The sequence below is a fragment of the Salvelinus alpinus genome, chromosome 10, assembly GCF_045679555.1.
Source record: "Salvelinus alpinus chromosome 10, SLU_Salpinus.1, whole genome shotgun sequence".
Lineage (NCBI taxonomy): Eukaryota > Metazoa > Chordata > Actinopteri > Salmoniformes > Salmonidae > Salvelinus > Salvelinus alpinus.
The window spans coordinates 59,757,647-59,777,736 of NC_092095.1; the positions used below are offsets into that span (position 1 = coordinate 59,757,647).

Sequence of the window (20,090 nt, forward strand, 5' to 3'; positions counted from 1 at the left end):
GACCCTGCCCAGAAGCAAGAGCTCAGGGAGCTCGTCGATCGGGAACATGGTGGTGTTCTCCGAGAAGTCGGGCCGCATGACCCTCATTGAACACCACATCCGTACCCGTCCTTATCCAATTCTGAGGTGCATATTGAAGATATTGGAAGAACTGTCCACATTTACTTTACGTCAGCCAACAAGATGAGTAGGCCTAAAGAACAGCAAAAGCACTAGCCTATGTCAATCTACTATCCCCCATAGTACAAAGGTGTCCCAGACTATGTTTGGAATATTTTATTCTATTCTATTCTGTGCGAGAACTAAATATTCCAAACATAGTCTGGGACAGTTGTGGGATGCGATAGATCCCAAATTAATACAACCACTAGCTTAAAAAAAACATTTTTTACGCAATGTGGATGACGCAACAGATCAGAACATTTAGCTTAAAATGTTGATATGAACTATTAGGCTATTTCTTCACATTATACGCACAGCAATGCACACGGTAGTAGGCTATAAGCGCAAATGATCAATTCGTGGAAAACACCGTTATGAAAAATTTTGTCCAAAATTTAGTTTAAGATGCTCCAAAGCTTTTTACTATCATTCTTTATATACTTTTGTCTGTGTTTCATAGTATAGTTTCTTCTTTTAATTCTGTTTAGTAATATGATTTCTTAATTTGCAGTATGTTTGCCAGTCGGTTGTGCAGCCAGACTTATTTGCCATTACTTTTGCCTCGTCGCTCTCAACCCGACAATTTTTTAATTCTTCACTCAAACTCCAGGCATTTAAGTTTTTACCGTCATTGTCTTAATGCGGGCATGCTTATTAGTAACTGGAATAAGCAATTTTATAAATGTGTCAAGTGGAGCATCTGGTTGCTCCTCATTACACACCACAGACCAGCAAATATTCTTTACATCATCAACATAAGAATCACTACACATTGTATGACCTCTTGTACACTACTAGGCACAGCCTTTGAAACGTTGGTTTTCCTAGATATGGCTACTTTATTGTGATCACTACATCCGATGGATTTGAATACTGCTTTAAAGCAAATTTCTACAGCATTAGGAAAGATGTGATCAATATATTTAATTCCTGTGCTGTTTGTAACTACCCTGGTAGGTTGACTGATAATCTAAACCAGGCTGCAAGCACTGGTTACAGTTTTAAGCTTTTTTTTGAGTGAGCAACTTAATGAAAGCCAGTCAATATTTAAATCACCCAGAAAATCTACCTCTCTGTTGATATCATATACATTATCAAGCGTTTCACACACATTATCCAGATACTATTAGAACTTGGTGGTCTATAGCAGCTTCCCACAAGAATGGGCTTTAGGTTAAGCAGATGAACCTGTAGCCATATTACTTCAACAGTATTTAACGTAAGATCCTCTCTAAGCTTTAAAGAAATGTGGTTCAGAATATAAACAGCAACACCTCCACCATTGGCATTTTGTATTTTCTGTAAATGTTATAACCATGTATTTCTACCACTGTATCATCAAATGTATTATTTAAGTGAGTTTCAGAGATATGAATTCCATCCGTTACTAGCAAGTTATTGATTTCATGAACCATGTTTCTTAGGTTACATATGTTAATGTGGGCTCATTATGTTTGAGCTGAGTGGACTTCCTACTAGGGCACACCGCCTCAGTGCTAGCAGTAGAACTCTGGTTCATAGGCACATGATTACTGTATACAATAACTGTAGGATCAACAGAGGCATTCAGGGCAGTTAGAGGGACATAAATTAGGTTACTTACATTGTGTCTGCAAATGCCACTGGGATAATGTACATTTGCTGCAGCATTATGACAACTCAGCGACAAAATGGTAGGGCTTAACTGAGCTGGGGTCATTGTCTCAGCGCATCCTTGAAATGCATGGACAGAGTCCAGGAGCCAAGATGATTCAGATGGACTCCAGCATTCCTGTAGAGCATTTTCTGTTTTTCATTTTCTCTAAATCTAAAAGGCACAAACTAGATTTGAGTCATTGTAATAAGTAATTGAAAATGCTATTACTCCAACCTTGTGAAAGTAACAAACTGACACGTTTTCATTTGTCAAAAACAACTTTATTTCAAGAGTGCCTTTGATTTGACGGCCTGCACATGCGCAGTTCGGGGCGGGGAGACCGTAAGACCCAATGCCGTTTCTGCGCATGCATTTAGCTAGCCAATGTCGCCATTGCATCGCCTACAAGTGTGATCAGGGATTTCTATTGGAGAAGCAGTTTCTACCCATCTTCATACTGTACTGTCAAATCATCATGTCTCAGGAGACACCAACTGGGAGGAGGTAAATGTTGATCCAAACCAGTAACACAGGGTCAGGGGTTCTATTCTCAAAGCGTTTCAAAGTAGGAGTGCTGATCTAGGATAAGTTTAGCTTTTTCAATTATAATGAATGGACAGGAGTGATCTGATCCTAGATTAGCACTCATCCAAGATGCTTTATGAAAACGGGCCCAGATACATTCCCATCTGCCTAATGGGTCAGGATAGGGTTGTTGTAGGAGGCAGGAAATAGAGCTGATCGGCAGGTTTAATACATCCTCTAATATGAATGACATCCATTTTTTTAAAGTACTTTATTACAACAAATTATTTGCTGCATTATATAGATAGTCAAAGACGTAATAGGCTACTCCAATATTCTAACATGCAGTTGTCAGTACAGATAGAAGATAGTGGCCCAAATATCCTGTAAGTCATTGTTAAACAATTGAATAAGAACTCATTGTTCAGAATTCCAAATGTGTGCTCTGTGCTAAATACAGCAGTGAGGGAGTTTGATTAGGCTGAACCGCGGTGCACCGGGCTATGGCCTGTCATGTGATTGGCTCACACCCGTGAGGCAGCATGGTCTCAAACTGATGCAATCACTTTTCACCTGGTGCAAACTCCACCCACCCGGGCCAGCATAATAAAATTCCCTCATTGTAACGGCGAATAGGCATCCAAAAAAAGTGAGCACCAAAATGAGCTTACAAATCAGATAGTGAATGATGCTCTACACTCCACACACACATTGTTACTTTCCTCAGCTACAAAACCAAATAACGTTGCTCAAACAGAAGGGGGAAGTAACATAAAGTCACTGACACAACCAAAACGAAACAGGCAGGGTTTTAGGAGGGGTTCTGAAAGACACTCGTTGGGGTATCCACTGAAAGTTGACTAGTCACAACAACTGGAACGTAAATGACAACCACCACGAGCACCCACTAAAGAAGAGGCCAACACAAGAAAAACCCACACCAAACTTAAAAGACAGGAAGCAAACCAAAAGGTTGAGCAAAACAAATACAGGGAAGATCAGACAAATGAACATTTTTCTATAAATGAAATAGGGAGAGCCAACTAAAAAGTTTTTTTTTTTTTTTTTTTTTATATTTTATTTTTGCATTTTCTAATTAACAACATTCAAGACAAACGTGAAAAGATATTAGACAACAATAGGACAAAGTGACAGTAACAGATGAGCGTAACAAAGAAAGTAAAAATCAAACAAATTATAATTATATATACAAACAAACATACAATAAAAAAAGATTATAATGAGACATTGGATCATATGGTCACCTGCCGTAGGCTACATATTATACATTACGTGTGAAACATTATATAAGGATAATATAGAGATTCATTCAATGTGATGTGGGGGGAGATTCTCCATATAGTCAATAAAAGGTTGCCAAATTCTGTAGAATGTGTTTAACTTATTCCTCAAGCGGTAAGTGATTTTCTCCAGTGGGATACAACTATTAACTTCTGATAGCCACATTGCAACTGGCAGGGGGGAATCCAATTTCCATTTCAAGGCAATACATTTCTTGGCAATCGCTAGCAATATTTCTGTTAGCTTTATAGTATGGCTTTGCCTAAGATTGGTGTTAGTAAAGTTGCCCAGTAGACAGACCTCCGGGTCTAAAGGGAATGCAACCCCATGAATTGAGGATATGGTGTCGCATACCCCCTGCCAGAAACCGTGTAGTTTTGAACACTGCCAAGTGGAATGGAGGAATGTTCCTTCATCTGAGCCACATCTAAAACATAGGGAGGAGATATCAGGGTTGAACTTGTGCAGTCTAGATGGCGTGATATAGAGCTGATGGAGGAAATTAAACTGGATCAGTCTGTATCTGGAGTTCAGTGTGGATGTAACACCATTCCTGCATAGGTCACTCCATAGACCCTCCTCAAGATCAATACCCAGATCTTTTTCCCATCTAAGTCGGGGTTTATCTAGCCCAGGCAATGTTAGTCCTGACATAAGAGCATCGTAAACACGGGAAATGGTCTTGAACAGTGGTTGGTCTGCGTGGCAGAGTTGTTCAATAGGTGACATCTTAGGTAGGTTCCATTGTCCCTTGAGAGACACCCTAATAAAGTTTCGTAGTTGTAGGTAGCTAAAGAAGTCCCTGTTAGGCAAGTGGTATTTCTGTTTCAGCTGATCAAAAGACATAAGAACTCCCTCCTCGTAACAATGTTCCAGAAGAGTGATCCCCTTATCGGACCATGGTCTAAAGTTACTATTCTGGAAAAACATAGGAATCAATCTATTGTTCCATAAAGGGGTTTTAGGGGAAAGGAATCCCCCTCGTCCGAACAGCTCTTGCAGTTTGCACCATGTCAGGACTGAATGTATGATTAAAGGGTTGTCTGTGATGGTTTTTATAGATTTTCTGTCCCATTTGTAAAACAATTCTGCCCCAGTGTTATCGTTTACCTCAAGCTTTTCAATGTTCAACCATGAGGGAGAGGGAGCCTTATCAAACCTCTGAGCCAGAAACCTAGACTGTGCTGCCCAGTAGTACATTCTAAAATTGGGGAGGTTTAAGCCTCCTTGACTGTAATCCAGGGTCAGTTTATCCAGGCCAACCCTAGGGGTTTTGCCGTGCCAGATAAACCGTCTGGTCATCTTGTCGAGAGAGGAAAAGAATGCTGCGGGGACAGGGATAGGGAGAGATTGAAACAGATATAGACATCTGGGCAGGACATTCATTTTAATTACATTGACTCTACCCAGTAGAGTGAGAGGTAAGTCCATCCATTTACAAAGGTCACCCTCCACCTTTTGTAACAAACTGGCCAGATTGAGTTTATAGAGGTTGTTCAGGTTACCATCCACCACTATGCCCAAATATGTGAAGCCCATAGGCGACCATCTAAAAGGAAACTTGTGCTTGATGGTATGATGGTCAAAGACAGACAACGGTAAGATTTCGCTTTTATCTAAATTGACCTTATATCCAGAGAAAGAACTATAACACTGTAGTAGGATCTGCAAGTGAGAGAGGGAGTGTTCTGGGTTTGTTAGAAATAAGATAAGGTCGTCCGCAAAGAGTGATAATTTATGGGTATGGGGGCCCACCTCAAAGCCATGTATGTCAGGGCACGTTCTAATAGCCTCAGCCAACGGTTCGATGGCGAGGGCAAAGAGGTGGGGGCTAATTGGGCAACCTTGTCTGTTCCCCCTATAGAGAGGGAAAGAGGAGGAAGTAATCCCGTTGGTAGCAATCCTAGCTTTAGGAGATTTGTAGAGTGATTTTATCAAATTTACAAACACGGTGCCTAAACCAAACTTTTACAAGACGCGGAAGAGGTATGGCCATTCAACCCTATCAAAGGCCTTTTCAGCATCGAGGGAGACTGCGACACTAGGTATTTTGTTTTTGTTAGCAAGGTGAATTATATCAAAGAACCTTCTGAGATTATTGGAGGACAATCTATTAATTATGAAGCCAGTCTGATCTGGGTTGACCAACAGGGGAAGACATGACTCCAGTCTCTTAGATAGCATCTTGGTGACCAGTTTACAATCTGTGTTAAGGAGAGAGATTGGTCTATATGAGGCACACTTTAGTGGATTTTTCCCTTTCTTGTGGATTACAGTAATTACTGCTTGAGAGAAAGACTCTGGAAAGTAGTTGTCTTCCCTGGCTTTTTTAAGTACCTCCATAAGGTAGGGGACCAACAGCTCCCTAAATTCTTTATAGAACTCTGGAGGGAAGCCATCCTCCCCAGGAGATTTATTAGAAGGTAAGGATTTAATGGCCTCCAACAATTCAGGAACTGAGAAGTGTTCACTCAAGCGCTCGCTGTCTTCCCCTGACAGGCATGGGAGGTTGAGAGAGGCGAGAAAGGAGTCGATCTCTGATAGATCATCGCTTGATTGGGAAGTGTAGAGGTCTTCATAGTATTTCTTAAAAGTATTATTAATTTCAGTAGGGTCGAAAGATATCTCATTAGTAAGAGTTTCTATAGCATTAATTGTCCTCTTACTTTCCTCTGCTTTCAGTTGCCATGCCAATACTTTGTGAGCTTTCTCTCCAAGCTCGTAATAACGCTGTTTTGATTTAGTGATGGCCCTCTCAGCTTGATATGTGTTCAGAATATTATATTTCAGTTTTTTATTTACCAAAAGCCTGTATAGATCTTTAGTCGGGCCTCTTTGGTAGGTTTTCTCTAGCTCTGAGATTTCAGATTCAAGGGCACTCAGTTCCGCACCGTGTTTTCTCTTCAGCCCTTTAGTATAGGAAATGATCTGTCCCCTCAGATAGGCCTTCAATGTGTCCCAAAGAATGAAACTGTCAGGAGCGGAGGGTTTGTTTGTCAAAGTGAAAATATTGATCTGCTCTTTGATGAATGCACAAAATTCAGGTTGCTTTAGGAGTGTAGAATTTAGTCTCCATCTATACGCTCCATTTACCTTGGTAGGAATGGAGATTGATAATACCAGGGGAGAATGGTCACTAAGCAATCTGGGGAGATAATCGACATCTAACACTCTATGAAACAGTTGTGTCGATATTAAAAAGTTATCTATGCGTGTGTGTGTCTTGTGTGGGTGTGAATAAAAAGAGTAGTCCCTATCCTGTGGGTGCAACTGTCTCCAGATGTCTAGTAAATTGAGATCTTTCATGAATGACATGGTGAGCTTGCTGGCTTTGGTAAGAAGTGAGGGTTTATCAGAGGACCTATCAAGAACTGTATCTAAACAAAAATTAAAATCTCCTCCAACCAGTAACCATCCTGGTGGTGCTTGAGCAACCTGAAGGAAGACATTCTGAATAAACATATGGTCATCGAAGTTAGGAGCATAGATATTCAATAGGGTCCAAGACTCTGAAAACATATGCCCCTGCACCAGAACAAACCTGCCAGAGGGATCAGAGATGGTGTTGTTGACGCAGAAGGGGATGTGTCTACTTATCAAAATTGCAGTTCCTCTTGCTTTGGAGTTAAAAGAGGACGCAACAACTTGTCCTACCCATTCCCTCTTCAATTTCTTGTGTTCACTGGCTGTGAGATGTGTTTCTTGTAAAAACACAATGTCAGCCTTTAATTTCTTAAGGTATGTATAGACTCTCTTCCTTTTAATCGGGCTGTTAAGACCTTTTACGTTGAATGTGACATATTTTAGTGGATTAAGCATAGTTGGGTTTCAAGTATGTAACTGAATGGAAATCTATCATATGTAGATAGTTAGGAAATGTTTCAACTTTGGTTTTAACACAGAAGTGACCTATGTGTCTCTTTAGGGAGGAAACAATAAACATAGAAAAAAGGGGAAAAAAATAAAGAAACCCACCCACCCCGATTGTTAGACTAAAACCACAATCCCAACAATCAAACATGAATACACTTGTAGAGATACGTTGCTGCTCGCTTTCCATCTTGCTCTTACTAGCTAAACCTTGGCGTAAACTAAAACCTGCGAGCTCTCTAAATTGAAAACAAACGTTGTGAATAGACATTTATGGCTGAAAATTTACTGCCCACGGTAAGGGCTGCTTGAGTCTCTTTTCGAAAGATTAACATAAATGAGGGGGAAAGCAGTGGGCCTAAACCCACTTATTGCTTCGCCCAGCGATATGGACTAAACCAAAATATACTCTCCTGTAAATGTAATAGAACTCACCCCGGAAAGGTACGGTTAGTTGAAAATGTACAAATAAATTATAGCGACCGGAGGATATCAGCGGTTCAGTCCGGATAAGAGAAAACAAACAAACTGCATCTTATCCCCCAAAGAGACCGTCCTGGCTCAGACGTTGCTCAGTTCTTTGAGAAAAGTGTACACTTCTCCCGGTGTGTTGAAGAGATGGCTTCGGCCTTTGTACTGAACTTTCATCCGCGCAGGGTGGATGAGGTAGCCGATGATGTTCTTCTCCTTCAGTGCTTTGGCGGCAGGTCTGAACTGCTTGCGACGTCTTGCGAGATCCGCGCTCATATCCGGGAAAAGGCTGACCCTCTTGCCATCAATGGTTATGTCCCCTTTGGCTCTTGCGAGTTGCAGTACCTTCTCTCTGTCTTGGAAACGGAGGAACCTGATCAGGACGGCCCGTGGGGGCTCATCTGGCCGGGGTTTCGGCGCTGATGTTCTGTGGGCGCGTTCGATTTCCAGTGGCTTGGTGAAGTTGATTGTGCCTAGGACATCCGGGATCCATTGAGTGAAGAAACGGACCGGGTCACGGCCCTCGCTGTCCTCTTTCAATCCCACCACACGGATATTACTACGTCTGCTCTGGTTCTCCATCTGATCTACCTTGTTTTTTAGGTAGGCATTGTCCTTTTGCAGTTGTATCAAGACCTGGTCATGTCGAGCGATGGTGTCTTCAACTGTGCTAATGCGCAACTCTGCCTCAGTCGTTCTCAAAAGGAGATCATTCATGGAGGATTTCAGGTCGTCAATGGAAGAATGGAGTTCAGCCGTTTTCTTATCGATTTTCATAGAAAGGCCTTTGTTACCATCCTGAATTTCCCGGAGGAGAGTAGCCAGCATGTCGGCAGGCTCGCAAGAGGCCGAGAGCAACAGTCTGGAACTGTCGTTTGAGTTATGAGGGCTAATGCTAATCTTGCTAGCTGTAGCGTTATCGTTATCTTGGGAATCAACCACGTTTTGGTCGTCCTTCTTGCCTCTCGGTCGGAGGTCCATGGCTCTTTGGGAAGGTAAGTACTTGAAAATTTATCAGCCGATGTTAGAATATTGTTTCAACGTTGTTATTTAGGTAATAATAGAATAACTTTGAAGAGCTCGGTTTGTCAACGTCTGCTCAGCTCCGCGGCATCACGTGCTCCACTAAAAAGGTGTTGACCGGACATCCACATTCAAGACAACTGAAGCACTGGGCCAGCCACTCTTAAATAGCATAAGGGCCAGCACAGGTGTAACACATACTGACTAACGAGGTGACACAAATCAGTGCGTCCAATGTGCTAAAGCACTATACATCCTAAAGTCCAACCTAAAAACATAAATTGAAAAAACAAAACCTTTAAAACACAACTACATTTGTTTTGTTGTCAAGTGGCAGAAAATATAATAATTATTTACAAGTTGGATGTAACAAGAAATTCACATGTGAGTAATCATTTGTTGTTCTCACTTCAGGCTGAAGCTTTTGTGTGAGTGCTCATATGAGACTTCAAGCTTCCTTTATAACCAAAGCATTTGTCACATTATTTGCACTGGTAAGATTTCTCCCCTTTGTGAACACGCTGATGAAGTCTTAAATAGCTTAATGCGATGTAACCTTTCTTGCATACAGGACAGATATATGGTCTCTCTCCTGTATGAGCTCTCATATGCAATGTCAGTTCTATCTTCTGGTTGAAGGCTTTGTCACAGTCTTTGCACTGATAAGGTCTCTCCCCTGTATGTATCCTTGAATGAACGGTCAAGTGTCCCTTCTGGTTAAACATTTTGCCACATTGTTTGCACTGATAGGGATTCTCTCCTGTGTGTACCCTTGTATGGATGGTCAAGTTGCTCTTCTGGTTAAACCTTTTGCCACATTGTTTGCACTGATAGGGATTCTCTCCTGTGTGTGTCCTTGAATGGATGGTCAAGTGTCCCTTACGTGTGAAGCTGTTGCCACATTGTTTACACTGATATGGCTTCTCCACTGCAGCAGAGCAGTCTGGAGGAACTGAGAGGGGCTGATCACTGGTTGGTTTTGCTACTCTGTAGCCCTCTCCATCAGCTTCTGTTTTGATCTCCTCAGTTATGATGATAGGTAGAGAGCTCCTCTCTCCATCATCCACAGTTTGGTTTTGGTACAGATATGAGGGCTGAGGTGGGTCCTCCTGACTGAGTCTGAGCTCCTGTTGTTCCTCTTTAATCTGTGTGGGTTCTGGGTCCTCCTGCTCCAGACTGGGGCTCCACTCCTGCTCACAGTTCTGCTGCTCAGGGGGAACAGAGGGAGTGAGTAGCTGGAAGTCTGGAGGGGAAAAAACATTCAGTCAATATTGACATCTTAATACAATACCTGTCATTTTGTTTGGAAGACCTCTGCACTCAAAAATAAAACTATTTTTGTTGACTAGTCTACACTACAGCACGGAAAAGGCTATACTGACACTCCTGACCTACAAAAATATTTAATTTCAGAATTAGTTAAAATTTGGTTAAGTTTATCGTTAGGGTTAAGGTAAGGGTCAGTTTTAGATTTTGGTTAGTTGTTTACCAGACAGTGGTAGGGCTGGGCGGTATACCGTATATTACTATATACCGGTATTGATGGACGGACCAGTTTGGGGTTTTACTTTACCTTCTATAACGGTATTTGAATGTTTGGTTTGTTAAATGTGATACGCTGTGTGTAATGTCCACTTTTATAGTTTACTCCCCTACTTCAGTCACCGCTCTCTCATGCCGCTTTCCACACAGACCTAGCCCCACCCCCTTTCACTCGGAGTGCATTTGTTGTTGCGCGACCACGGGACACTTGCATTCAGTCTGCATGTTCAATGCAGCACATGCAACAATGTTGATAACTACGATGCTGTTTCCACATGCTTCTTAATATAAATCCACAAACGTTCTATAATTACACTATTAGTTTGTGTTTTACATCTACAAACTGCTAGTTTGTCTTTTCTTAGCAAGTTGTGGCTAAGTTGTGTTAGCTGCTAATCGCTAGTTATCTGGCTAGCTAGCTAATACATGTACTGAGTCAGAGCAAACTTAGTTAGCTATACAGCCTGATACCAGTGATGGTGTAGACCTAAATCAGCATGTTGTTTGTGCAACAGTATCTTCTAAATCAAAGAGGAATAGGCAAAGCTTGAATATGTTAGCTACATGAAGTAGCTAAGAGAGAGATTATAGGGTACCCAAGGAAACACTGACCATCACTTTGGTTCCTACCCTGTCACTAACTCCTCCTTGGTATTTTTGTTTGTGTCATGTCAAACACTGTATTCAAAGTGTCCACTATTATCTTATAGCTATAGAATTAGAATAATCATTATCTTTCCATGATTCCAATAATTCACCCAAGTGTTGATCTAAATCGCAAGGTTATTTTATTTTACCTTTATTTAAACTAGGCAAGTCGGGTTAAGAACAAATTCTTATTTTTAATGACGGCCTAGGAACAGTGCCACTGCCTTGTTCAGGGGCAGAAAGACAGATTTTTTTTACCTTGTCAGGTCTGGGATTCGATCTTGCAACCGTTGTTACTAGTCCAATGCTCTAACCACTGGGCTACTTCGATTGTTTTTGCCCATATTGTGCAGCCCTACGTGGCAGTGTGGAAATAATCTCAAATGAGTGCAGGAAATTATTTTGAGTTTAAGTTTAATTGAACAGTATAAAACAATTAGAATGAGTAAGACCCATTGAAATAACTTAGAATGGATGTGTTGCCACCCTAGGTTCAAGCACTACTCAAAGCAAATGTCTAACTTTTATTATTCAAAAACATAAAAGTACCGTCAAATACTGTCAACATTTAGAAAAATACTGTGATATGATATTTGGTTCATATCACTCAGCCCTAGTATTTTGTTTAAAAAAGTACTTATAAAAAGAAGCTGTTACCATGTTCCAACGCATACTATATAGTTTCTGTTTCATAGTTGTAACAAAGGCACTCCACAAATAAAATTGATTTAACAGTGGAATTTGTGTTTTTACATATAGCCTACATCAACTAATGAAAATGCTATTTTGTTACTTGGAATCAGGGAACAAATATTTTTCCAATGTTACCAAACACCATGAACACAATCAAATGATTATTTCAGTGATAGCATATGAAATGTATTAATTACACTGTTAGAATTCTGCAGCCAGAATGACTGCTCATTTGCATAAAGAGGGTCCCTCTAGGCCCAGCGGTTCTAGTGTTTAGTATATTTAAAACCAAATACTTTTACTCAAGTAGTACTATATTTTACTAGGATTTTCACTTTTACCTGAGTCATTTTCTATTATGGTATATTTACTTTTACTCATGTATGACAATTTAGTACTTTTTCCACCAATGCTCAGACTCATCCTCTAGCTTGAAAACAGAAATCCAAACTCTTGCGGTACTGTAGCTCCATGTAAAGTAGTTGAGCAGCATGGTAAAAACCCGAAGAAAAAACACCAATCAAAACCGTCTAACCCACAGCAGAGCGCTTTTGACGTACCCACTTCATTATACTCGCCCTTAATCCAGTCGCCATATTGGGATGAGGCTACACCCTTCACCTCCCCTTTGGCATATCACAATGTGCCACATTAATCTAATCTATTGGTCTACAAGTCAAATCTCGTACAACAACTGTATTTCACTACAAACCTGCTATGTGTGACGTTCTCTCTGGTTTGGTAGCCATGTCCAACAGCCTCCGTAGACGCTCGTTCTCCTCTGCTGAACGGAAGATTTCTTCCTGATACTCCGCTATGGTCTTCTCCACGACCCCGAATATCTCCACAGCAGCCGCGGATAAACGCTCGGTGACGAATACATTCAACAACTGTAGTTTCGACATATTGGAAATGGTTATGAAAGTGTAGCTGTTCGTTTTGTCAAATGAATATTGGCTGAAACCTTTCTCTAAGAATCTGCTTAGCGACCTTTGAACAACAATTTCTATTATAAAAAAAAAAAAAACAATTGATCGTGTTCTCCTTTCACAAAAGCTGGTCGGTAGAAAAAAAATACTGCATTACATTAGCGCCACCTGCTGTTTTGGAGCCTTTCATGGAAAACCAGTTATTGGATCCAACCCATTACCTGGACAAAGCAGAGTTTGCCCTCAGTTTCAATGTGGGTCCCAAGACGCCGTTTTATTCATGCCTTTGCCTTGTCTGTTAGTACCTTCTAATTAAAGTTGCAATAGAGCCCCACAGTGGAGGTATCATAATACCCATAAAATCTATTGGTCAAACAGGGAAATGTTTCCAATCGTTTTTCCACCATTCATTTTACCCATAGGGAATTGTAGTTCTTTATGAAAGCCACATTAGTAGCTAATTAGTGTTTCATTTTTGTGGAGTAAATACAGGTGAATATTTATATATATATAGTACCAGTCAAAAGTTTGGACACACCTACTCATTCAAGGGTTTTTCTTTATTTTTACTATTTTCTACATTGTAGAATAATAGTGAAGACATGGACTCATGTAGTAACCAAAAAAGTTTTAAACAAATCAAAATATATTTGAGATTATTCAAAGTAGCCACACTTTGCCTTGATGACAGCTTTGCACACTCTTGGCATCACCAGGCCCAGCAAATCAGAATTAGTTTTCCCCCACAAAAGGGCTTTATTACAGACAGAAATACTCCTCAGGTTCATCAGCTGTCCAGGTGGCGGGTCTCAGATGATCCCACAGGTGAAGAAGCTGGATGTGGATGTCCTTGGCTGGCTTGGTTTCACATGTTCTGCGATTGTGAGGCTGGTTGGATGTACTGCCAAATTCTCTAAATAGACGTTGGAGTCGGCTTATGGTAGAGAAATTAACATTGAATTCTCTGGCAACAGCTCTGGTGGACATTCCTGTAATCAACATGCCAATTGCACGCTCTCTCAACTTGAGACATCTGTGGCGTTGTGTGAGAAACTGCACATTTTAGTGGACTTTTATTTTCTCCAGCACAAGGTGCACCTGTGTAATGATCATGCTGTTTAATCAGCTTCTTTATATGCAACACCTGTCAGGTGGATGGATTATCTTGGCAAAGGAGAAATGCTCACGAACAGGAATGTAAACAAATTTGTGCACAACATTTGAGGGAAATAACCTTTCAAGGATCTTTAATTTCAGCTCATGAAACATGGGACCAACACTTTACATTTAGATTTTTGTTCAGTATAGATAACCACCAACTGTAGTTACGTGTACAATGCACATTACCCTCCTTACAAGTAAAAAAAACTAGCATATAATAGCATAATGAATGTTGTGACATTTTTATTGAAAAATGTTTCTTTATAAACATCGCATGCCACAGATTTAGGACCTGAATGTAGAAATCTTGGTCTGCTGGCCAGTGCCCAAAATCCTTATGTTATATCCCTGCATGTCAGTACCTTTCAGACAATCCCCCTATCACTGTTGGTCCTCTTCAGTGACCTTATGGCTGAAGGTTTTAACTTTCCTCTTGAGAATTAGAATCAGAAGTAGTTGTGTGGTCCAGGCCCTACACCCAAACAAGGGCACTGCGTTCATCCACCTCTGGCCTGCTCGCCTCCCTACCTCTGAGGAAGTACAGTTCCCGCTCAGCCCAGTCAAAACTGTTCGCTGCTCTGGCACCCCAATGGTGGAACAAACTCCCTCACGACGCCAGGTCAGCGGAGTCAATCACCACCTTCCGGAGACACCTGAAACCCCACCTCTTTAAGGAATACCTAGGATAGGATAAAGTAATCCTTCTAACCCCCCCCCCCCCTTAAAAGAGTTAGATGCACTGTTGTAGAGTGGTTGTTCCACTGGATATCATAAGGTGAATGCACCAATTTGTAAGTCGCTCTGGATAAGAGCGTCTGCTAAATGACTTAAATGTAAATGTAAATGTGTGGCTCATTGCAATACTTCACCTCTTCTGGCAAATAGTAACCTAGACTGTCCTGATCATCTAGTTGAGCATTCCAGATAATTCCTCCATCTAAGCAGAAATGTCCCATCCACATAGTAGGATTTTAGATGTGAAGATAGACCAAAGCCCAGTCTATTTTACTGTTACTATAGTCAAGTCTGTGGGTTATGGTATTTTAATGTAGCTGCTATCATTTCACTAATCAATTTAGCTAGCTGGTAAAAGTAACATTTGTTGTCTTTCAGGTGGATGGACCGGAAACCCAGTGACAACACTTGGGTCTGCAGCTGCCATTTTCCGGTGAGAAAGAGAAAAGGCCCTGTATTTACTAGAAAAGGTAGCTCATCCATCATGGCAGAAGAGGAAGATCCAGACTGTTGATTGGGAAACAAGAACAAACAATGAGGCATGAGGATTGGGTGTTGAGTATGAGAAACAATTTGTTTTCTGTCCAGATAAAGATGGTGATACAGCATTGAAAAATACCTACCACTGACCATGTCTCTTTGTTTTCCAGTCCAACAGGAGTGCATCCCTCAGTCCATCCAGTGCGTGGACATCCCGTGCCAGTGTGATCCGGTTGTGGAGACTACGTCAGAACAAGCCTGTAGACAGACAGGTCAGTAACTCATCAAATATGATACAATATTGTGTAAAACAGTGAATTTGTAGATGCATCAATTTGACTTTGTGTCCACTTTTCCCCATGTTAAACACATAGACATGATATGCGGAACATCAGGCTCACCCCACGAGAAGCAGTGCATGATCAACGCCACCCTCAGCAAGGAGATCTGCTGGAAGTGATGTACTCTCTCGCTCTGGGGGTAAGACATAATTTAAACATCACAGATATAAATTCCCACTGTGCCCATGATGAAATGCAACTGTGAATTGTGCTGTACTACTGAATGAAACAGGAAATGCACTCAGACCAGCCTTTGATTGAACTTACGTTGACTACATTACTTTAGTTGGCTGCTTTTAGCAAAACTTGTACGGAATACAGAAAGTATTCAGACCCCTTGACTTTTTCCACATTTTGTTACGTTACAGCCATATTCTAAAATGGATAAAAAAAAAAAATCCCCCTCAATCTACACACAATAGCCCATAATGATAAAGCAAAAACAGGTTTGTAAACATTTTAGAAATATCACATTTACATAAGTATTCAGACCCATTATTCAGTACTTTGCTGAAGCACCTTTGGCAGCGATTACAGTCTCGAGTCATCTTGGGTATGAAGCTTGGCACACCTGTATTTAGGGAGTTTCTCCCATTCTTCTCTGCAGATCATCACTGAAAAACATCCCCACAGCATGATGCTGTCACCACCATTCTTCACCGTAGGGATGGTGCCAGGTTTCCTACAGACGTGACGCTTGGCATTCAGGCCAAAGAGTTCAATCTTGGTTTCATCAGACCAGAGAATCTTGTTTCTCATGGTCTGAGAGTCCTTTAGGTGCCTTTTGGCAAACTCCAAGCGGGCTGTCATGTGCCTTTTACAGAGGAGTGGCTTCTGTCTGGCCACATAAAGGCATGATTGGTGGAGTGCTGCAGAGATGGTTGTTCTTCCTGTCAGAGTGACCATTGGCTTCTTGGTCACCTCCCTGACCAAGGCCCTTCTCCCCCGTTTACTCAGTTTGGCTGAGCGGCCAGCTATAGGAAGAGTCTTGGTGATTTCAAACTTCTTCCATTTAAGAATGATGGAGGCCACTGTGTTCTTGGGGACCTTAAATGCTGCAGAAAGTTTTTGGTACCCTTCCCCAGATCTGTGCCTCGACACAATCCTGTCTCGGAGCTCTACGGACAATTCCTTCAACCTCATGGCTTGGTTTTCCCTCTGACATGCACTGTCAACTGTGGGACCTTATATAGACAGGTGTGTGCCTTTCCAAATCATGTCCAATCAATTGAATTTACCACATGTGGACTCCAATCAAGTTGTAGAAACATCTCAAGGATGATCAATAAAATAGAATGCAATTTGCAAAAGTGTCTAAAAACCTGTTTTCGCGGTGTCATTATCAGGTATTGTGTGTAGATTGAGGAGGAAAAATTTTATTTCATAAATTTTAGAGTAAGACTGTAACATGTCAAAATGTGGAAAAAGGGAAGGGGTCTGAATACTTTCCAAATGCACTGTATGCCCCTCCGTGGCTGCGGGTGAGATGGGTGTTTTTCCCCCAAGTGTGTGCTGTGCCCGGCCAGGACCTTGGACACTTACAGACACAGGTAATACGACAGTCTGATTGGCTATTCGTTTGCTATAGTGAGCTCTGGGACAGAGCCTACAGAGCCCAAAGACTCTCACATTGGATTGTGGACACTATTACTACAGTATATTGGCTGGACAGCCGGCCTCTGACCTCTGTTGTAGTAGCGTATTCTACTAGAGGAGTAGCTACATGGTGGGCCCTCTGAGGAGTTTCCCCTCAATTACATTTTCACCTCGGCCAGTTGGGCATCGTATAGCACCTTTTCTAGGTACTATCAAGTCAATGTTACCCCGCCAATAAGGTCAGGATGGCTGTGCTGGGTGTTGCCTCCGCTTCTCTGAGTGGGGACGGAGTGACACAGCATCTAAGACTGCCCTGAGCTCAGTTCTATGGGACTTTGTTCTCTGTCTGGCCCTTACAGAGTTCACCGATTAATCTGGTATTGTGATACCATATTGGAGTGATCCAATATAGTGCAACATAACGAAGGTTACCTATGCAACCAAGGTTATGTGAGCTACCGGATCACTCCAATCCTCTTTGTCGGTGATCTACGGCACCTCGAAAAAGGACATGAGGTGGAAGTAGTGCGGCGGCAGCTATTTAAGGGGTTTCGCCGCAGCCTCAGCACTACCCGGTACAAATCTGAAATCCTTACTCAGAATGTGTCCTGCTGCGCGGAGGGATACCTTATTGAAGGATACCATATTGGAATGATCCAATAGCTCACATAACCGTGGTTACGTACGTAACCTTCGTTCTTCCTGACACTGCTATGTTCTTCTCCACGGCCCCGAATATCTCCACAGCAGCCGCCGAGAAACGCTCGGTGACGAACATATTCAACAACTGTAGTTTGCACGTATTGATGATGGTTATGAATGATGATACATTTTTTATGTCCATTACAGGGCGTTCCAGGAATGCCCCATAGAAGCCGCCGCCAGAGATTTTTCAATTAACCTGTTCTTGGCAGCGAAACATGTTTTGTATCGAGTGAGATGTGCCTCTTGCATGTGTGTAGATCTTTGTTTTGGTTGTACTGCGTTACGCGCTGTCATCTACTTCTACAAGTGGACGTTGACGCTTGGCATAGAAATGACTAGTTCCTGAAAAAATGCTGGGAAATGTTAGATGTGTGGCAGCTAAAATGGCGAGGGTCCTCCTCGCAGGGTACAAAACATGGATTTAATATCTTTCTGAGTTTTCTTGATTTTGTAGAACCACCTGCAAATGGAATCGAGGACTAAGAAATGATCGCCAAGAACAGGTTAGTTAAAAAATCTATGGTGGAGGTTTGTGTGGGGTTTTCCTGTAATGGCCAGTAATGGACACCAAAAACCTTGAGGTGAGGAGGAGGATTATTTAAGATACTGTTTGAAAGTGTTCAGATGTTTTTGGAAGATGGGCAGGGACTCTGCTGTCCTAGCTTCAGGGAGAAGCTGGTTCTACCATTGGGGTACCAGGACAGAGAAGAACTTGGGCTGAGTGGGAGCTGCCCTCCTGTAGGGGTGGGAAGGCAAAGAGACCTGAGGTGTCAGAACGGAGTGCTCGGGTTGGGGTGTAGGGTTAGAGCATAGCCTGAATGTAGGTAAGGGAAGTTCCTCTTGTTGTTCCGTAGGTAAGCACCATGGTCTTGTAGTGGATGGGAGCTTCGATTGGAAGCCCCAGTGGAGTGTGCGGAGGAGCGGGGTGACATGAGAGAACTTGGGAAGGTTGAAAATCAGGCGGGCTGCAGCGTTCTGGATAATTGCAGGGATTTAATGACACGAGCGGGGAGCCCAGCCAACAGCGAGTCGCAGCAGTCCAGACGGGAGAGGACGAGTTCCTGGATTAGGACCTGCACCGCTTCCTGTGTGAGGTAGGGTCGTATTCTACAGATGTTGAAGAGCATGAACCTGCAGGAGCGTGTCACTGCTTCGGTGTTTGCTGAGAACGGCAGGGTGTTGTCCAGGGTCACACCAAGATTCTTTACACTCTGGGAGGGCGACACTGTGGAGTTGTCAACTGTGATGGAGAGGTCTTTGAGCGGACAGGCCTTCCCCGGGAGGAAGAGCAGTTTTGTCTTGTTGAGCTTGAGGTGCTGGGCCAACATCCATGTTGAGATATCTGCCAGGCACACAGAGATGCGTGTCGCCACCTGGGTGTCAGAAGGGGGAAAGGAGAAAAGTAGTTGAGTGTCATCCACATAGCAATGATAGGAGAGACCATGTGAGGATATGATGGAACCGAGTGATTTGGTGTATAGTGACAAAATTACATACTCTGTTATGCACATCATTTGTATACGCCTTAAACTTGTACATTTCCACTGTCTATTTCTATCATGTAAGAAGAAGCCAGTGTTTTTCCTCTCTTGTTTCTGAGTAACTTAGTCACGTGGCCAAAGACAAAAGGGCTGTCTGAGTGACCCGTCTTTTGGTCCATCCTGTTCTTTTCCTCCACCCTGTTCTTTTCCTATCTTTCAAGGGCACAGCTGTGTGGAGATATGAAGAGAACAGAGGCTAGCTTGAGCAGAAGCGACAATTCTATCAGCAGAAAGGAGTAACAAAACTGGCATTATCACTTGTTTGTACGCTATGCTCCCACCATGATCTCACACCCCTGCTAAAATGCCATATAGACAAAAGAGGTTGTATTTTCCTATAAAGGCTGAGAACCAACTGTTGTTTGTTGGGCTCTTGACTGTTGCACCTGCTCCATTATTGCAAATCTTATAATAAAATAAGTTGTTTTGAGGAATCTGCAGTCTCTGTCTTCCTTTCTGGTTAGAATTTCTACGACAATAGAGAGAAGAGGAGAGGGCCTAGAACTGAGCCCTGGGGGACACCAGTAGTGAGGGTACGTGGTGCAGACACAGATCCTCTCCACGTCACCTGGTAAGAGCGGCCTGCCAGGTAGGATGCAATCCAAGGGTGTGCGAAGCCTGAGACACCCAGCCCTGAGAGGGTGGGGAGGAGGATCTGATGATTCACAGTGTCGAAGGCAGTGGAGAGAGAGTCAGCTTTGGCAGTGCGGGGAGACTCCATGACACAGAG

The 20,090-nt window shown here is 42.3% G+C and overlaps 1 protein-coding gene and 1 long non-coding RNA gene across 2 annotated transcripts; one reads left to right on the top strand and one right to left on the bottom strand.

Annotated features, from left to right (window-relative positions):
* Positions 1 to 2,057: 2,057 nt before the first annotated feature.
* On the bottom strand, positions 2,058 to 13,050 carry LOC139532456 (zinc finger protein 420-like). The gene is made up of 2 exons (XM_071330044.1): positions 12,585 to 13,050; positions 2,058 to 10,232 (listed from the first exon to the last, which is right to left on the bottom strand). The coding sequence occupies exons 1-2, from the start codon at positions 12,775 to 12,777 to the stop codon at positions 9,472 to 9,474; spliced, it is 954 nt and encodes a 317-aa protein (XP_071186145.1). The 5' UTR covers positions 12,778 to 13,050; the 3' UTR covers positions 2,058 to 9,471.
* Positions 13,051 to 14,765: 1,715 nt separating this feature from the next.
* Positions 14,766 to 19,785, top strand: LOC139532459 (uncharacterized). The gene is made up of 4 exons (XR_011666579.1): positions 14,766 to 15,256; positions 15,348 to 15,449; positions 15,552 to 15,657; positions 19,522 to 19,785. It is a non-coding gene; the product is annotated as an uncharacterized lncRNA (long non-coding RNA).
* The last annotated feature ends 305 nt before the right edge of the window (positions 19,786 to 20,090 follow it).

What these genes read in the sequence shown, in the direction of transcription:
- LOC139532456 (XM_071330044.1), bottom strand. Translation starts at nt 12,777, where the DNA reads ATGTCGAAACTACAGTTGTTGAATGTATTCGTCACCGAGCGTTTATCC. An exon ending in GAGAACGTCACACATAGCAG is followed by an intron (nt 10,233 to 12,584) that starts GTTTGTAGTGAA and finishes TTTCCCCTCCAG; the next exon opens with ACTTCCAGCTACTCACTCCC.